This window comes from Papaver somniferum, chromosome 2, assembly GCF_003573695.1.
Source record: "Papaver somniferum cultivar HN1 chromosome 2, ASM357369v1, whole genome shotgun sequence".
Lineage (NCBI taxonomy): Eukaryota > Viridiplantae > Streptophyta > Magnoliopsida > Ranunculales > Papaveraceae > Papaver > Papaver somniferum.
The window spans coordinates 105464555-105481263 of record NC_039359.1 but is presented as its reverse complement, the minus strand read 5'-3'; the positions used below and the strand labels follow the sequence as shown (position 1 = coordinate 105481263).

The window sequence follows — 16709 nt, the reverse complement described above, 5'->3', positions numbered from 1 at the left end:
TAACTCAGTAAACTCAATCTTTTTTATACTCCCTCCGTTTTTTTTTAATAGGCCAGTTTCTATAGATAAAAGTTTCAAAAAAATAGGCCAGTTTCCTAATTGGGAAAGTCAAATGTTATTTTAATTTTTTGGGACCACTTTTCTCTTAACTTCTTTTGATGACAAGTGTCATGTGGACCACTTCACTTTACTTCTTTTGCTAACAAGTGTCATGGGGACCATTTCACTTCACTTCTTTTATTGACAAGTGTCATAAGGACCACTTTCAATGATTAGTTCTCTTAATTTCCTTAAATTTCGCTAAAAACAAAACTGGCCTATTAAAAAAGAACGGAGGGAGTACTTATTTAATTAATTATTCGAATTAACAGAATGAATAACAAATCTGACAAATATCTGGTAAAAATTATTCCAGTTTTCCCGTGATCCAACTGGCTACTCATCATGAGATCTCGATCTCAATCAAATTATCATCCATTTCTTCAACATCATCGTCATCATGATAATCATAAAATCTGTGATCATCAAAACTATTTCTTTTTTCATCATTTAATTCTATCTCAATTAACCCCCCTTCTTTACCATCATCTTCATCCTCCCAACGATAACTCATATTCTTTGGTGAATCCCATCCATTGATCAAATCAAAATCACCATCTGACTCACTCCCTGAATCATCAGACTCCGGAAAATAACGTCCGAAACAAGAGAACTCATTTACTGTCACATCCTCCTTTCCATCTTCTTCTTGTCCTTCATACTCCTCGTAAATAACGTCAAGTGGTGCACTAAGATTCCAATACTCAACAAATGACTCTGAAAAAAACGATGATTTGTTATCAATAAATGTATCTCCTTTTTCTGTTATTTTCTCTGATTCGCAACTGATAAATTCAAGAACCTCATGATCTGATATTGATGTTGTAGACAAACACTCACCATTCCCGTTTTCTAATTTTGGGGTCGTTCCTAATCTAAGAAGAGTTGAGATAATAACTCCTGTAGATATTAATACAGGAGAGAATATAAGACTGAGAAAAAATCTGGGGAAATAGAGGAGAATTAAACTGTATAAAGCTACAGTGATCGAGAAGAGAGGGTGAGACGTGAGCGACGATAGAAATACATATGTGTTCATGAAAAACTCAGTCGACTCAATTAATACCTTCGTTGATAATGATGGTGTTTCGTAATGTTTCTTCTCCATGATGAAACGTGAGAACAGAGCTTACTCATGGGAGAACAGAGGATTGTGAAGGTGTCGGAGAAATGGAATATAAGAGAGAACTAAAAGAAAAGCAAGAAAATAAAAATTGGGTAGATTTTGTGATTATTTTGGGCGGAGTTATAATAACACGATCGAATCACCAAGTTGTCCTTTTTGTAAGATAAATTAACGGAATTGCCATCTTAGGTAAGTGTAAAGAATGGAAATGGTACGTAAAAACACAAGTTACCATGAGCTCAACTGGCTCATTGGCACTTCAAACTTCCAAGTTTGTGCAAATGGGAATCTAGAAAAGAGACTCTGTTTCTAGCGGAAATGGATTTACAACCCGACGGTTCAATCTCACGGGTTATACCGAATGACATAAGTGTGGGATCTACACTAAACCCACTCCTACTAAACTACAAGATTAAGCCCGTGGGATGGGTAGCACTTCCGCTGTTTCTGGATGCCAATTGATTCGGGATATATCAATATACAAATAAGGGGAGTTAACCTCCACCATAAAATTACAATCACGTCCTCGTAAACATCACGCATGTCTAGTCTACTACCCTATATAAACCCAAAAATGTCTGGTGTACCGCAGTTCATCACCGTGATGTGCACCGAAGTTTGGGTTGAGAGAGAAAAAAGGTGGTGGGCTCCACCTTTAATCCCATCCCTGCAAATCTCGCCAGAGATTTCTTAAGAGCCGTTGGATCATTTTGCTGTGCAGATCATGGTACATAGTTGTTGTACGTGTGTGTATCATTGTTGGAAAATATAAACCTCGAGGATTTGACCAAACTATGTGCTGATGCATGCAAACTCGTTAAAAACGAGCCTCAAAAAGAGTAAAATGCAAGACACTCCTCGGTATGCATAGGTCGAATTTTGTTGATCTCTTTTAAGCAGAAATATTCGAATATACGGCCCAATCTCTTTAAAAAATTAGCTAAATATTCGATAATAACAAGCACGTTACAAAGAAGAACATATTTGGTAAATTGAAGTGATTAAGTCAGCGGTCTCGTCATGGGGTCGAATTGGGGTTAGGGCACCCAAAACAATAATATCCATTAATTTCTTTCCATTTTGCTTCTTCATCTTCTGTATTTCAAAAAAGTAGATACCAACATCTTCTTCTTCTTTTTGCTTTCTGTGGGGATCTCATCTTTTTTGATTGTTGAAGCTCATTCCCCCACCAGCTTTTTCTACAACTTAACTTGTAGCTATGAAAAAACGCAAGCTATTATTTTCTTTCTTGTGATGTGATGTTAACCGAGAGACAGAGAATGGTTCTTTACTTCTTTATAAGAATTCATGAAAAAGTTCGATAACTTGTTCATTGTTTGAGTGAGAACCAGCTAATTGTCAAAATTATTGTCTTTCTTACCTGCCATTGTTAATGCGGTCGGGCCATATACGTTTTGCTTAAAAGAACAAAAAGAATTAGTGTTAGTTGACTTGTATCGCAAAAACATAAGGGGCACTAGATTTGTAAAGCTTAAGAGCAAACACTATGGCAGAAAAGAAGTCTCTTCTAAACGCCGCACAAACGACGGTTCTGGCAAACGATCCCGAAAAAGAATGTCTGGGGTGAAATGTCAAATACTAGCAGCCGCATGCCATAAATACATTTCCAGACGAACTTCTCAACTTGGTTTCCTAGTATAGTAACTAGGAAAACTGGATTTTTCACTTGTATTTTTGTGTCATAATTGAATGGTTAGGGAGTTTTCCTTAGCCAGGTCTAACTAATAACTACCTACTAGTTTAAAGCTTCAAATCTTACAACTTTATTTGGCCACACCCACATTCAAGGACTCGGACTCAATCATGTGATCCGGTGAGGTTAGTACAATGATTAAGTTCTCCCTGTCCTGCCACTTACTTGTAAAGTTGTGGTACCAAATTGGGTGCCCGAGTTCTAATAAAAAGGTGTCCGTAAGTTGGAATAACGGAATTGAAAATCAATCAGTTATCTACTTTCCCATGTGACACAAAATACATACATAGAGATTAAGTTGGGAGAATGGACCATTTATTCATCATGGATTCCTAAGAGGATTTCCAGTGGAGACACATGAAAATAGCTGTTTGATGATCGATGTGGACCGGCAAAGTCATTTTCTCACAATGGAGAAAAGGTTCTTCGAGGATGATTGAATCGAGTGGTCGTGGTTTGGCCCGTTGTCCCAAGTTGAGCCGAGTCGGTTATCGTTTAAACTAGAGCATGTCATCCATGAGTTGGTCGACAACGACTATGTTTTAATCGTTATTCAATGCCTATATCTCCTTTCTAGATGTATGTTTTTTGGTGAATAAATATTGCATTGAAAAAGATTCTTGAAGAGTCTGGGTTACAGGGTTAGTAGAGCCATCTAATATAAAGGAAGAGTTCCTTGGCATGTTAGATTTATATACTAAAAGTTTAAGCTTAATACATTCCGGCGGGATAGAATCTCATTCTAAAATAGAAGAAAAAGTTTTTACTTGTGTTGCTAGTGCATCTGCTACTACATTCCCTGTCCTAGGTATAAAATGGAAGCCTAAAGAAGTCATACAAGATCCTTCTACATCTAAAAGGTTTTTGATGCGCCAAAAAATATCTGAATTGGAGTCATTGAGATACAAAAAGAGGCTTTCACAGTCACCTTCAATGCTAAAATTTTGAATTCATTTTCCTTTTACCCAGTGAGCTGCTTGAAAGACACCTACAACTTCTGCTTCTTGAGGGTTTGCACTTGTTGTTAGTCCTGCTCTTCCGCCTTCAAAACTACCTGCATCATCTCTCAAAATTAGTGGAAAACTGGATGGGGAAGAGACTTACTCTCATGCAACATTAACATTATTTTTGTGACTCTGTAACTTAGGGGCTATCCAAGGGATATTTTGTTTTTTCTTGACTGGTTGTTGCAATTTTTTACCGGAGGGTTTCCTAGACCAGTACTGGATATGATTTTGATTAACTACAAACAGTTGTATATGTGTGATTGAGACTCCTTGAAAAACTATGTTGCCTCTCTCCTTCCAAATAAACCACATTTTAGTAAGGAGGAGTTCAGTTGGAATCCCATTTTATTGTTTTGAATCCATGATTAGCTGAGATCTAGAATGCTTAAAGAATGATCAATATTCATCCTTATAAGGTTAGGTTATATTTCCCAGACTGCTTTAGCAAACCTGCAATGAAAAAAGAAGATGCTCTGTTATTTGTATTTCCTCCCCACACACTGTGCGGGAAGGATTTACTTCTTTAACGTTTCCTACTAGTTTAGCATTAGTCGAAAGTGCATTTTGAACACATTTCCACAAAAAAGAAAAAGTTTAATCTTTGGGATACATCCGGTTTCCACAAAAATTTCCAAAAGGTCTCAGGGAGTGATTTATATCTATCCCTACTTCATTTAATCTCTTGATTTGGTTAGGGACCATCTGAAAGGGTGTCTGTTTCTAGGGAGTTGGATTGATCTAGGAAAAGATGAATGTTACAGATTTTGGCAGCTATGTCATCTTGAAATTCTTTTTGAACAAGATTAAAGTTCCAACGTTTTGTAGTCTAATCTATTAGGTCTGCTACAATAGGGATTTCCAAAGTAGAGGAAATAAAATAAGAGGATATTATTCCTTCTAAGCCAGGGATCCAGTTATCTTCCCAAACATTTATATTAGGGCCATTTCCAACTTCCCAGATACATAATTTGTTGATTAACTCCATATCTTTACAAATACATTTCTAAGTCCGAGAGCTTTTATCAGGTGGTCTTCCCTTAAAGGAGATTATTATTTATTTTTTAAGTAAATGGGTTTTATAGTTTTTTTCCCATAGTGAGGCAGGTTCTATAAGTAGTCTCAACGCCAGTCTTCCTATCATGGACAGATTGAATTTGTGAGCATCTTTAAATCCTATACCTCCCAGTTTCATAGGTTTACAGAGGTTTGGCCAAGCTTTAGGGTAGAAGCTTCTAGAGCCAGTATCTTTACCCCACAAAAATTTCTTTGAATTGCATCAGTTTTGTTAGTGATTTTCTTACGTGAGACAAAGCAACCCATTTGATAAGTAGGTATACATGAAAGAACTGCTTTGTTTAGCACCATTCTACTAGTTTGAGGGAGTACTTTTCCTTTCCAACCTTTGGATTTAAACTCCATTCTTTCCAGAATTGGTTCAAAGGTTTTTATTTTTTATTTATCAATGAAAAGAGGAGCTCCCAGATAAGGATCTTTAAGACTTATGTGCTTAATTTTTTAACAGTTTTGACATCATTCTTTGATGCTTTGGTTGCACTTTTTTTTTACTAAAGAAGATTCCTGATTTCTCAAAATTTATAAGTTGGCATGAAGCTTTGGTAAAAATGTTTATTGTATCTAATAGATTTCTACATTATACAAGATCAGCTTTAACAAAGAAAAGACAGTCATCTGCGAAGAAAATGTGTGATATAGGTTCACTTGTTGGAGTAATTTTAACTCCATGAAGATTCTTATTGTGTTCTTGAGAAAGAAGTAGTTTGGAAAAGATCTCCATACATATAATGAAATGGTATGGAGAGAGAGGGTCTCCATGTCTCGAACCCCTAGTTGGATTAAACAACATTCCTGGGGTTCCATTTAAAAGGAAAGCGATGGAAGTAGTTGAAATGTATTGTCAATTAAGTCACATACATTGCTATAGAAACCAAAAGATTTTAATGTTACAAGAAGAAATTTCCAGTTTATAATATCAAAAGTTTTAGACATATCTATCTTGATTCTTAAACCTTTTTTTTTTAAAGAATGAATTATTTCATGAGCTATTATTATGTTATTAGAGATTTGTCTAGAAGAGAGGAAAGCAGATTGGAAGGGAGAGATAATTTTATCCAGAAAATGTTTTATCTTACAGTAACTAAAAATTTTACAATAATTTTATAAATTGTATTATAAAGACATATTGGTCCGAATTGATTAGGGTTTCTGGGTTGGTTGCATGATTTTATAAATTAAGAAAAGATGAGTCTTACTAAGCACTTTGTTCATTAGTTTTGTTGAGAAGAAATTTTGTACAGTCGGGGTGACTTGAGGACCAACAGTTTCCCGACTATTCTTACAGAAACTAACTGGGAATCCTTTCAGGTATGGAGATTTGTTTGGTTTCATTTTCTTTATAACAGAAAGAATTTCAGAACTATAGGGGATCACAACTATTGAAGAGTTATCCAGATCAGAGATGGAAGGGGTTATTTCTTGGAAGATTTGGTCATGGAGACATGTATATATGGAATCTTCAGTGAAGAGAGTAGAGAAGTAATCCGTAAGAGTTTTAATTATTTCATTCCCATTTTTAATGACCACGTTATGGCTTTAGTAAGCAGTCAATATTATTTCATATACGCCTCTTAAGAGTTACTGTATGAAAATATTTCGTATTTCTTTCCCCTAAGAGCATCCACAGTGGGCGAGGAAGACTAAAAATTTGGGTTGATTTTCTAACGCAGCGGGACGGAGTAAAGATCAAAACCCAGCCCACGATCAAAACCCAGACCATATTTAGTCGCGACCAAATCCCAAATCCTAATATAGTCGGGCGTAAATTTAAAATCCGTTTGTTGTCAGGCGTAAACTTAAATTGCGTTTGTTAACGGGCGTAAACCAAATTTACGTATGTTGGTGGGGCGGAATTTAAATTTACGTTTGTTGCGGGCGTAACATAAATTTACGCCTGATGAGACGGACAGCAGAATTCCGCGCGTTGCCAGGCGGACACCAAAATTCCGCCTCTCTGGGGCGGACACCAAAATTCCGCCCCTCTCAAACGAACTTTTTTTTTACGCCCAGTAACTGTTATCAGAAAAATTATGAAACATGAAATGAAAATTTTCGAACGTTAGAATGATAAATTTTTCGAACGTTGGCGTTGGAGATTGCGTAGCAAATTTTTGACCGTTGGTAAGATATTTATCTTTTTCGAACGTTTGAAATTGAATGTTAATAACGGGTTTATTTTATACCTATATATACCAGATGAATTCCTTTAACATTTTCATATCATTCGTTGTATTCGGCAAGAAAAAAATAGTATCAGGAAGAAAAAATAGTTTTCCATATTTCAAATCATTTTGAAAATTTTCATCGAATCGTTTTTAATGGCACCACCACGAATAGCAAGAGGTCCAAATTTTACGACAATCGAAGATGTCACGATGTGTAAAATTCATTTATCAATATCTCAAGATCCCGGTGTTGGAGCCGATCAATCAGAGATTGCGTTGTGGACTCGTATCAAGGATGATATTGAAGCTCATTTACCGGATAAACCAGAGCGGTCTTGGAGTTCCTGGAAAAAACGATTTCAGGGAATAAGTAAAGAAGTTGCGTTGTTTTCGCCCGTCTGATCTCACACGTGCTGTGTGACCATGTTTAACTCGGGCGGAATTTATTTTTACGTTTCTTCGAGCGGTCATTTTGAATCCGTCTGATCAACGGGCGGAATTTAAGATTCCGCCCCATACGAAACGTAATTTATATTTACGCTCGATAACAGACGTGATTTATATTTACGCCCGTTTGAAACGTAATTTATAATTCCGCGCAGAAATGAAACGTAACTAATACTTCCGCTCGTCTTCATGCGTAAAATTGTTTTACGCGCGACCAAGTTTGGTCTTCTCCCCATAACGTCACAATACAGATTAAACTCATATTTAGTCTTTTTTTTTGGTCTTTGATCTTTGAGTTTAGTCGTACCATTGCAGTCGCTCTAATTCAATAATATTGTCTATATCATAGAGGAATTCTAGTTCTAGAAGTTTATCCTGGAGCTTATTTCGAAAATACTCTGTCATTCTGTTAGATTTTATTCTTTCTATTTCTTTAAGAAACTTTGTTATTTTCCTTGCTGGTGGACCAAAAATATTTTTCTTCCAGTCTAGAAGATTTATTCCTAAATTTTTTAGGTTGGACACTAAGGCAGTAGATGGGTCTAAATGGCTAGAGTAATTCCAAGATTCATTAACTATTTGAACACATGCTGCCTCTTTCTGTCATGCGTCATAAAATTTTAAGATCCATACTCTTCTAGCCACCTCATTATCTAAAGTGAGCATGATAGGACTATGATCAAATCCTATTAGTATGTAAAGCATTTGGGAATTGTAAATTTCATTCTGTATTTTGCACTGCGCTATCTAGTCTTTCCTATATATTGCGATTACCTTTCCTTTGATTGTTCCATGTATATTCATAACCTTGAAAGCCTAAGTCATATAATCCAACTCTCTCCAAAATTTAATGTAATACTCACTATCATTTTTATTATAAAGCAGACCCCCTAATTCTTTTGATCGATTAAAAATCATGTTGAAATCACCTATATCTATCCAAGGCATGTTCCTTATATTAAATTGAGTTCCCTTATCTAATATGTCTCAGGCTAACTTCCTATTATTAGGATCAGGACTTCCATATAAGCATGTTAGAACCATTTGTTCGAGTCAAAATTTGTTTTAGCTAAAATGTTGATCGTGTTAATATTCCATTGCACAATATCAAATTGGAAGCCATCTACCCATGCTACAACCAAACCACCAACTTTTCCTATTGGGTCTATTATATGGTAATTAGGGAAGTAGGAAACCAGATTTTTAACTAACTGTCTTTGAGATTTAGTTTCAGATAAAAATAGATTTCAGGTTTTTCCTTTTGTAGAAGATTTTTAAAATGGTTTTGTGTAAAGGGATTACCACAGCCCTGAGCATTCCAAGCTGGAATTTTCATGTTCACTTAAATTTTAGGTTATAGGTCAAGGAAGTGTTTCTAGGGCATACCAACATAAAAGGCAAGATAAAGAAGTAGGTAATATCAGTATTTATAATTGTGATAAAGAGCAGAAAATTTTGTGACTAATTAATTAAATTAAGAAAAAAATAAAAGTAAGGAATATCAGAATAGATTGGAGTACTTGTGTCTCGTCCTTTTGCATCGATGGAGGAGATAGAGAAATATAGGGGTAAGTATGACTCATTTCCTTTGGTTAGTTTTTTAAAATGTAACCCATATTGATCTATTGATAGTGCAGTTCCATTATCCGAAGATGTAAAGCAACGTTTCTCGGAAAATGATGAAAATTAGAAATCAACAATTGAAATTTTGTAACCAGGTTCAGAAGGCAATAAAGGGGATTCAAAATTAGGAAGATTTTTAATTGGAGTAAATGTTGTAGGGTTTGCTGATCTGATAAACGATGAAATTGGGGATTCAAAAGAATCCCTAGCATTTTCATAAGGAGATAAAGGAGACAGGTTTCAAAAGTTGAGGAAAAATGACTAATTCTAACTTGTACCGGGTAAGAAATATCCTTGAGAAGTTTTGTAGTATGCATCGTTTCGACTCGCTGTTTCCAATCATTTCAATGACTTGGCATGTTTCCGAGTTACTGAAATGATTAGACTCATAAGGAAAAAGAGTGGAGAGGTTAAGACTATCCGGTACATTAAAAGGGAATGTGCACTTACCTAGAATGAAGTTTGCGGCTAGAAGCATATTAGAATCCAAATATGCAGATTGATTTGAAACCGAGATAACTTGACTTTCTTCATATAATCCATTGTGCACTATAGAGGACCATGGTTTCATGAACTCCGGGTAAAGAAAGTAATTCTTCCACTGAAATAGAGTTTTCCCTATGATCTACATTGTCTTTAGGATTCCAAATTTGAACATGGACGTCGTTTAGGAAGAAAAGATCATCACTTGGAAAGGGTGAATTCATATTAATGTGATATATATCATTTAGAGGTCGATTCCGTAATATTCCGCACATGGTTCCTTTTTGTGACCAAACCGAGAACAGTGATTATAAAATTTTGAAGGTAGGTTTAGATAGTTGAAGAAAAGCTCAGTTACCGCGTACTTTCCAACTTTGACTAATAGTTTTTCCATCAGAGGTTTTTCTATGTTCACCCAAACCAAGACTCTTGGAAATAAATATGGGAATGAAGCGGCATTGCCTACACATACTTTCCTCACCTTTACAAGTTTGTTTGCTATTAATCATATCATTTCATGACTTCTATGTTCATGCTTAGTGTTGAGTATGCTAGCCCATATAGGTATTTCCTTAACAGAGTCTGTGAAGATATTCATTCCTGGACAGGTAGGTGTAGTAGATAATACATTTCCCTAAGGGTACCATAGACCATTAGAGGTTTCCTAAAATAATCTTACTGAGATTGAAATCGGATGATGAAAAGATTAGTATCAACTTCCCTAATATGGAATGCTAAGTTTGGACCACAAAAGTTTGATAGAGATCCTCTTATTTCCCAATATCTGTGAACTTCAGTTGACAAAATTCTAGTTAGGATACTGTGATATTTGATTCCAACATCTCTTATAAACTCCGGAGGGGTTGGTAACAGAACAGCTTGACTATGGTTAGCAAATTTTTGGGCTAAAGATAATCCACTGAGGTGCCTATAAAGATCATGAGCACTCATTATGAAGAGGAATTTCAGAGAGAGTTGCACTGATGTCTAAAGGAGAGTTAGAGAATATAACTTAGAAGTTCTTATGAGCTCATTTTGTTTACTTTTAACTCTAGAGAAGTACAAGGTTTAACTAATTTTAAATTTTGAAATGTATGGATTATTGCGTAACAGACCCGTAAATGATAACAAATCCAGATTTTAAAGGGAAGATGAAAATTAAAATTTGTGCTCCAATGGGTGAGAAACGGCAAAACATGGACAGCTCATAATCTTAAGAAAGGTACGAGGTCATGGTGACTAATTTGTGCAGAAAGGGACTCATCCTAGATTTTGAGAGAAGAAACAAGACAAAAATAGTCAAGGAATGAACAGAGTTGATTGAATTGATTTTTTTTAAAAGATAAAAATATAAGATAAAGAAATAGGATTGGAATAAGTATTTTAGGAGACTACACCCTTAGTTATTAGGTTAAAATGCTAGGTTGCATAACCCCGACCCTCAAGGAGGTCTGAAGAAATGACACTGAGAGGATCTACAAGAAGGGACGAGTAAATGAACAGATTATTACGCGTTTCAGGATTTAAGATAAATATAAACGATGAATTTGGATGGTGTACTGAAAAACACAATAATAAATGAGGAAAACCAAAATTCTATTTAGACTAGTAAATTTACAGAGAAAATAAGGAAAAACAAGCATTAAAATTCATAGAGTAGTTTTATAGAGATGGCTTGTGAGCATGAAAACGTTCCACAAAATATTTTAGTGACTTCAACTAAAGTTATTCGCTGCTGGGATGGACAACCACATCGCATCCAGTACTACGTCTGTCCTGATTGTTGGAATGAGGTTTTTCTATATCCCCAACAAGGTAAGGAGTTGGTTTTCTGTAGTTTACATCCCAATTTAAAGAACATTGGTCGCATGTAACTAAAGTTAGGATTCACACTAAATTGAAGACCGGAGTTCCTATGGAGGTTCCAATCTTTAATGAGGAACTGCCTCCTGGGATGAATTATGCATATGTTGAGATGAAAGAGTCAAGGTACAAGCAGAAAAGAGGAAGACCTGATCCTGCAGAATTCGAGGAAGAATAGACAAGGATGGCTGGTAAAGAAATTTGGCGTATCTGCTTACATATGCAGCTGGGAAGTTTAGACTTTCTCCTCACTTGTTTTCGTTTTCTTTATCCCCGTGTTAGATTTTTAATGCTTGAACTAAAGTATTATTATGTAATCTATGTTGTGATGTTTTATGACTAGTGTGCAAATGTTTACTAATTTCTTTGACAGTTTAATCTTAGATTTATGTTCTAATAACCTATACATGAACGAAAATGCTTTTTAAGGTTTTTGTCTAAAAGGAAGGTTCGAGAAAGGATATAAAGAATCTTTAAGAAAAGTAATAAGTTTAAGCGAGTTCTGTAAGAATTGGTAGGGGTTTTCAGTGCCCAAATAGAAGAATTTGAGGATATGATAAAGATCAGGCTAGAACAGGATTAAGATATATGTGTTATAGTCTTAAAATTTGCTGAATTTTAGATTGTTTTAATCTTTCTTGAACTATGCTTTAGGAGAAGACTAAGGCTTAACCCGTGCCGTAACGGCACGGGAAATGATATGTATTTCAAATATATCCATCAGTTCATACATATCATAACTGTTTGCTATAGATATATCAAGATGATCCAAGTCTAAATATTTTTGAGGTGTTGGTTAATAAACATGTCTTAGCCTCAAATATTTTAATATTATATCTGTAAGTCATACAATCCTTTAGGACAAATATAACATTAACCAACTCTTGAAAATCCTACGGGCCTATGGTTAATAGAACACCATTTCATTAACTTCTTCAAAACAAAGTAGTGTCCCTTATTCGAAAAGAAATAAATCATCAAAGGTCGTTCACCAAATTTATAACAAATCTGAAACACAAAATTACTTCAAAATCAATTAGATTAATTTTACAAAATCTGTTAGCTTCAAGGATTATTTTTCTCCCTTTGTTAATATAAATTATTCTAAATTTACATAGATTTGTGTTTTTCTAAAGTTTAATAATCTGTAATTCTTGATCCATTTCGTTTGTTATCTACTTATCTTCTCTCTTTACCTATTACCATGAACTATTTCTCAAGCATGCATAATCATATGAAGTCGAGGAGAAATGGAAAAAACATAAATCATGACAAAAAATGAGAATAGATATGATAAACTAAATCAATTACAATTGATTCGCGTATAGCCTTGTATATGGTCAACTTTTTTTTATAGGTTTCATCTTCTTACCTGCCCCGACCCGACAAATCTAAAAAACATAGCTATTGATTTATCTTCTCCCTAGAAAAATATGTCCTTTAATATTTATTTTAATTTAAAAAAAATAAAAACAAAAACAAATTTATAAACTAATAAGAGCTCGCGGTGCAGCTTGTTGCTCGCTTGCCTGCTGTGTAATTATTTTTTTATTAAATTGAAAAGAAACTCCCTCAATGAATTTTTCCTGAAAAACTAATATCAAATAAAAATTTTTAATAAGGGCAACTAAATAACCTTAGGACACCTTTTTCATCTTACTACCATCACCACCATTAACGTCGTCACTCCACCATTCTCACCAACACCCACCACCATTATCCCGGCGCCGATCCACCATCCTTGCCCACCATCACAACTACCATTAATGCCTATTGATTTAATATAAGATAAATTTATTATATATTGTATTAATGGAAATATATTTATTTGATTAATTAAAAAATATTTATTATGAAATATCAATAGAATATTTATTATTGAAACTTAATTAAACTAATCATTTTACAACCGTAGATTTAGCTTTTCCGAGAATGAATCCATAATGGCATGGATGTTATACAAATTACGTATAATCATGTCAGATTATTTACTAAAAATAGCTTCTAGCCAAATTATTCTGGACTTTGAAACAGAAGCCCAAAGAACAGGGTTTTTTTTATACATGTAAGATCATTTTGCAGATACCAATTTATTGTCAAATTATAACGTGTAATTTGAATAATCTTATAAGTTTCTGTGTAAGTTTATCTATCAAGATGAAATCAAAATTCTATTTCCACTAATATCTAAACAAATAGAAACGAAAAATTGGTTCTTGAAAAAACCACCTTTCTAAACCAAAAAGTTGTGAATATATTGAAACCCCAACTACCTGTGATAGCCAAATTTTAATCACAAAATACATGCACCCCTAAATTTAGCCATGAGGTTATTGTAATCAGTAAGGCTATATTTGAAAATGTATACTTCAGCTAAATATACAACAAATGATATTCAAGAAAATGATTGAAACCCCAAACATTCATACATGAAACAATGTAAAAAAGAAAATATTTTCTCAAATGTTGTTAGCTCAGAGTAGTTTTACTGGTCACAGATGTACGTTTTGGTGGACGAAGATTGAGAGGAGATTGAAAGAAGATTGAGAGGAACTATACTCTTGGATTTTTTTTCCTTTCTGCAATCTATCTCCCTTCCCAACTTCATTTCTAATTTTCGTTTGCTCCAAAGTAAGGAATTAGAGTTTTCAAACCCACTCATCATACCGAATGTGAGAGAGGGAATCAATTGTTCAGTTTTATGGGAAGGTAGGTTTGTAATTTTCAGTTGATCAAATTTTTCCATTTTGATTTAGACTTTGAGATGGGAATAAGAGAATATGTAATGAATTTTTTCAATTAAAGTGTGTATTCATGGGATCGAACGAAACCATGAGTTTACCAATTGGGAGGAAATATCAGAACCGGTTTTTATCTTTCCTAACTTAGCAAAGCTTCATTTTATAATACAGTATACAAAGAAATAGGCAGAAAAGTATACATAGGGTACAACCCTTACCGTAACGACACATCTCGATAATAAGTAAAAAAATTTGTATTGATTTTGACTTGTGCCTGTTTGTTTGTAGTAATTATATAACGTGACACTTTGTGGGTTTTTTTTTTGTTTTTCTTTGATCATTCAGGTATTTTAACCGAGTTTATTTTATTTTATTGATAAGACGATCAACTAACTTCTAATTTATAATGTTACCTATTTTATAGCGATACAAAATTAACATAGCCTATTGCTACTCACCAACCGTCGCCACCATTACAATACAATATATAATATCATTTATTTCTCCACCACAACCGCCGCCTACCTCCCGTTGACCGTTTGTCGTACATCTAATTTTTAAATCACAAACATCATGAGTAAAATTACGGTTGAACAAACTTAGATCGTTAATTAATTTATTCCATTACATTTTTTATTGTTATATACTCTGTTGTATTGCAATTAATTTTATTTTAATGGTTAGAACCATGATTTATACAACCGGGTGCTAAAGGTAGCAAGAACCCGTTTAGGTGATCCGACGGTTATGATCATTTTTTTTAAAATGGTATGGTATCATCCTAAATAGATATTTGTTTTTGTCAATCGTGATGACTAACTACATCTTTCACGATGTAATGTTGCTTGTGTTGTAAATATACAAAACTAATATTATCCATGACTATTCACCAACATCGCCATCATAAAATCACCCATTGGTATTATTTTTTCCACCACCACTAATATTATCGCCTCCACCACCACCACTTCTACCAGCCACTACTTCTTCCACTACTAACCACTAATTTCTATTGATATAGTAATTTTCTTAAAAATTATTTAGTAATGTAAAAATATATATTTATTAGATTAATTAAGAGGATATTTAATGACGAGATTTAGTAAATTATTCATTATGAGAGATTAATGAGACACTAATTAACAAAGCACTTATAATGATTAATTTTAATTAGATCAAACCACAACCACGGATTTAACTTTCCTCAGAATGCATCCTGGACGCTCTTTCTCTAGTCTAAGTTGTCCAAACTTTGCTTTGTATTCTAGATTGATAGATAAATTCTTTTTTAGAAAAAAAACGTCGAAACATATAGATTAGCAAAAGAAGTTAGGAAATGCAATACTGATAATTCTGAAACTTATATATCTAGTCCTAATCAATAATTTGAGATAATAACCAAAATGAAGTTAGATAATGAGGATGAACAAGGAATTAAGCAGTATGATGTAGAAACTTATTAATGACTAAGGTGAAAAGACATGCAGCTTGGTGGAGGGAAGTTTAATGGAGTCCAATTATTAAACCCACCAATGCCAAAAAAGAAGAAGAGGAAAAGCAAAAATAAAATACAAATAATGATTTCATGAGGTTGAAAGGTTGAAGAGAAACCGTAAAAGAAAGCCAATATGAATGGCGAAAAATCAGTTTAAGTTAATTTAAGAGAAAGGGGAAAACATAACAGGAATGGGCTACCAGAAGATCAAGGGAGAAACGAAGTTCTAACCCATTGAATAAAAAAAGATCCATGACAAATGGAATAGAGGTAACTCGATGGAATCCTTACCCCATCATGTTTATCCTCCATTTAGCTTAGGATTTGATATATGCTAGAGAAATTACTCAGCCATTATTGAAAAAATTGAGAAGATTCTTTTTTTTTTCTTTTTTTTGGAGATAAAAGAGAGTAGAAACTAGTCGTTGCAACTTTTGTTCTTCCCCTTCTAGATGTATAAATCTCTTCTCATCCACCAATTAACACATACACAACTTCCAACATTTAAAAGTATTCTCCCAAAGCGCATTACGTTATTGTTGAACACTATTGACAGGATTAAGCATAAATGCTTGATAACCTCTTCAAATAGCTTTATCTTCATCCAGATTATACTTTGGACCAAGAGGTTCAGGTGATGAAGCATTTTCTGTTGAAGTATTTGTGTTTGTGATGAACCTCTATTTTTTTTGGATTTTTTTCCTCCAGACTCAGAGATTGAAACAAAATTTATTATATTTTTATTTTTTGATATTGTGGGTGTAGGAGGTGTATTTTTGAGTTCAAAGCGGTTGATTTTATAGGTGATGACATTAGATCTGTTGGATGAATTAACTGTTATCGGCTCAGGATAAGTCGATCGTTTCAACCTG

General features: G+C 34.1%; 1 protein-coding gene across 1 annotated transcript; it reads right to left on the bottom strand.

The window, feature by feature from the left end:
- Positions 1–247: 247 nt before the first annotated feature.
- Positions 248–1319, bottom strand: LOC113353783. Its single transcript, XM_026597281.1, has 2 exons — positions 940–1319; positions 248–816 (listed from the first exon to the last, which is right to left on the bottom strand). The coding sequence occupies exons 1-2, from the start codon at positions 1205–1207 to the stop codon at positions 443–445; spliced, it is 642 nt and encodes a 213-aa protein (XP_026453066.1). The 5' UTR covers positions 1208–1319; the 3' UTR covers positions 248–442.
- Between the last annotated feature and the right edge of the window lie 15390 nt (positions 1320–16709).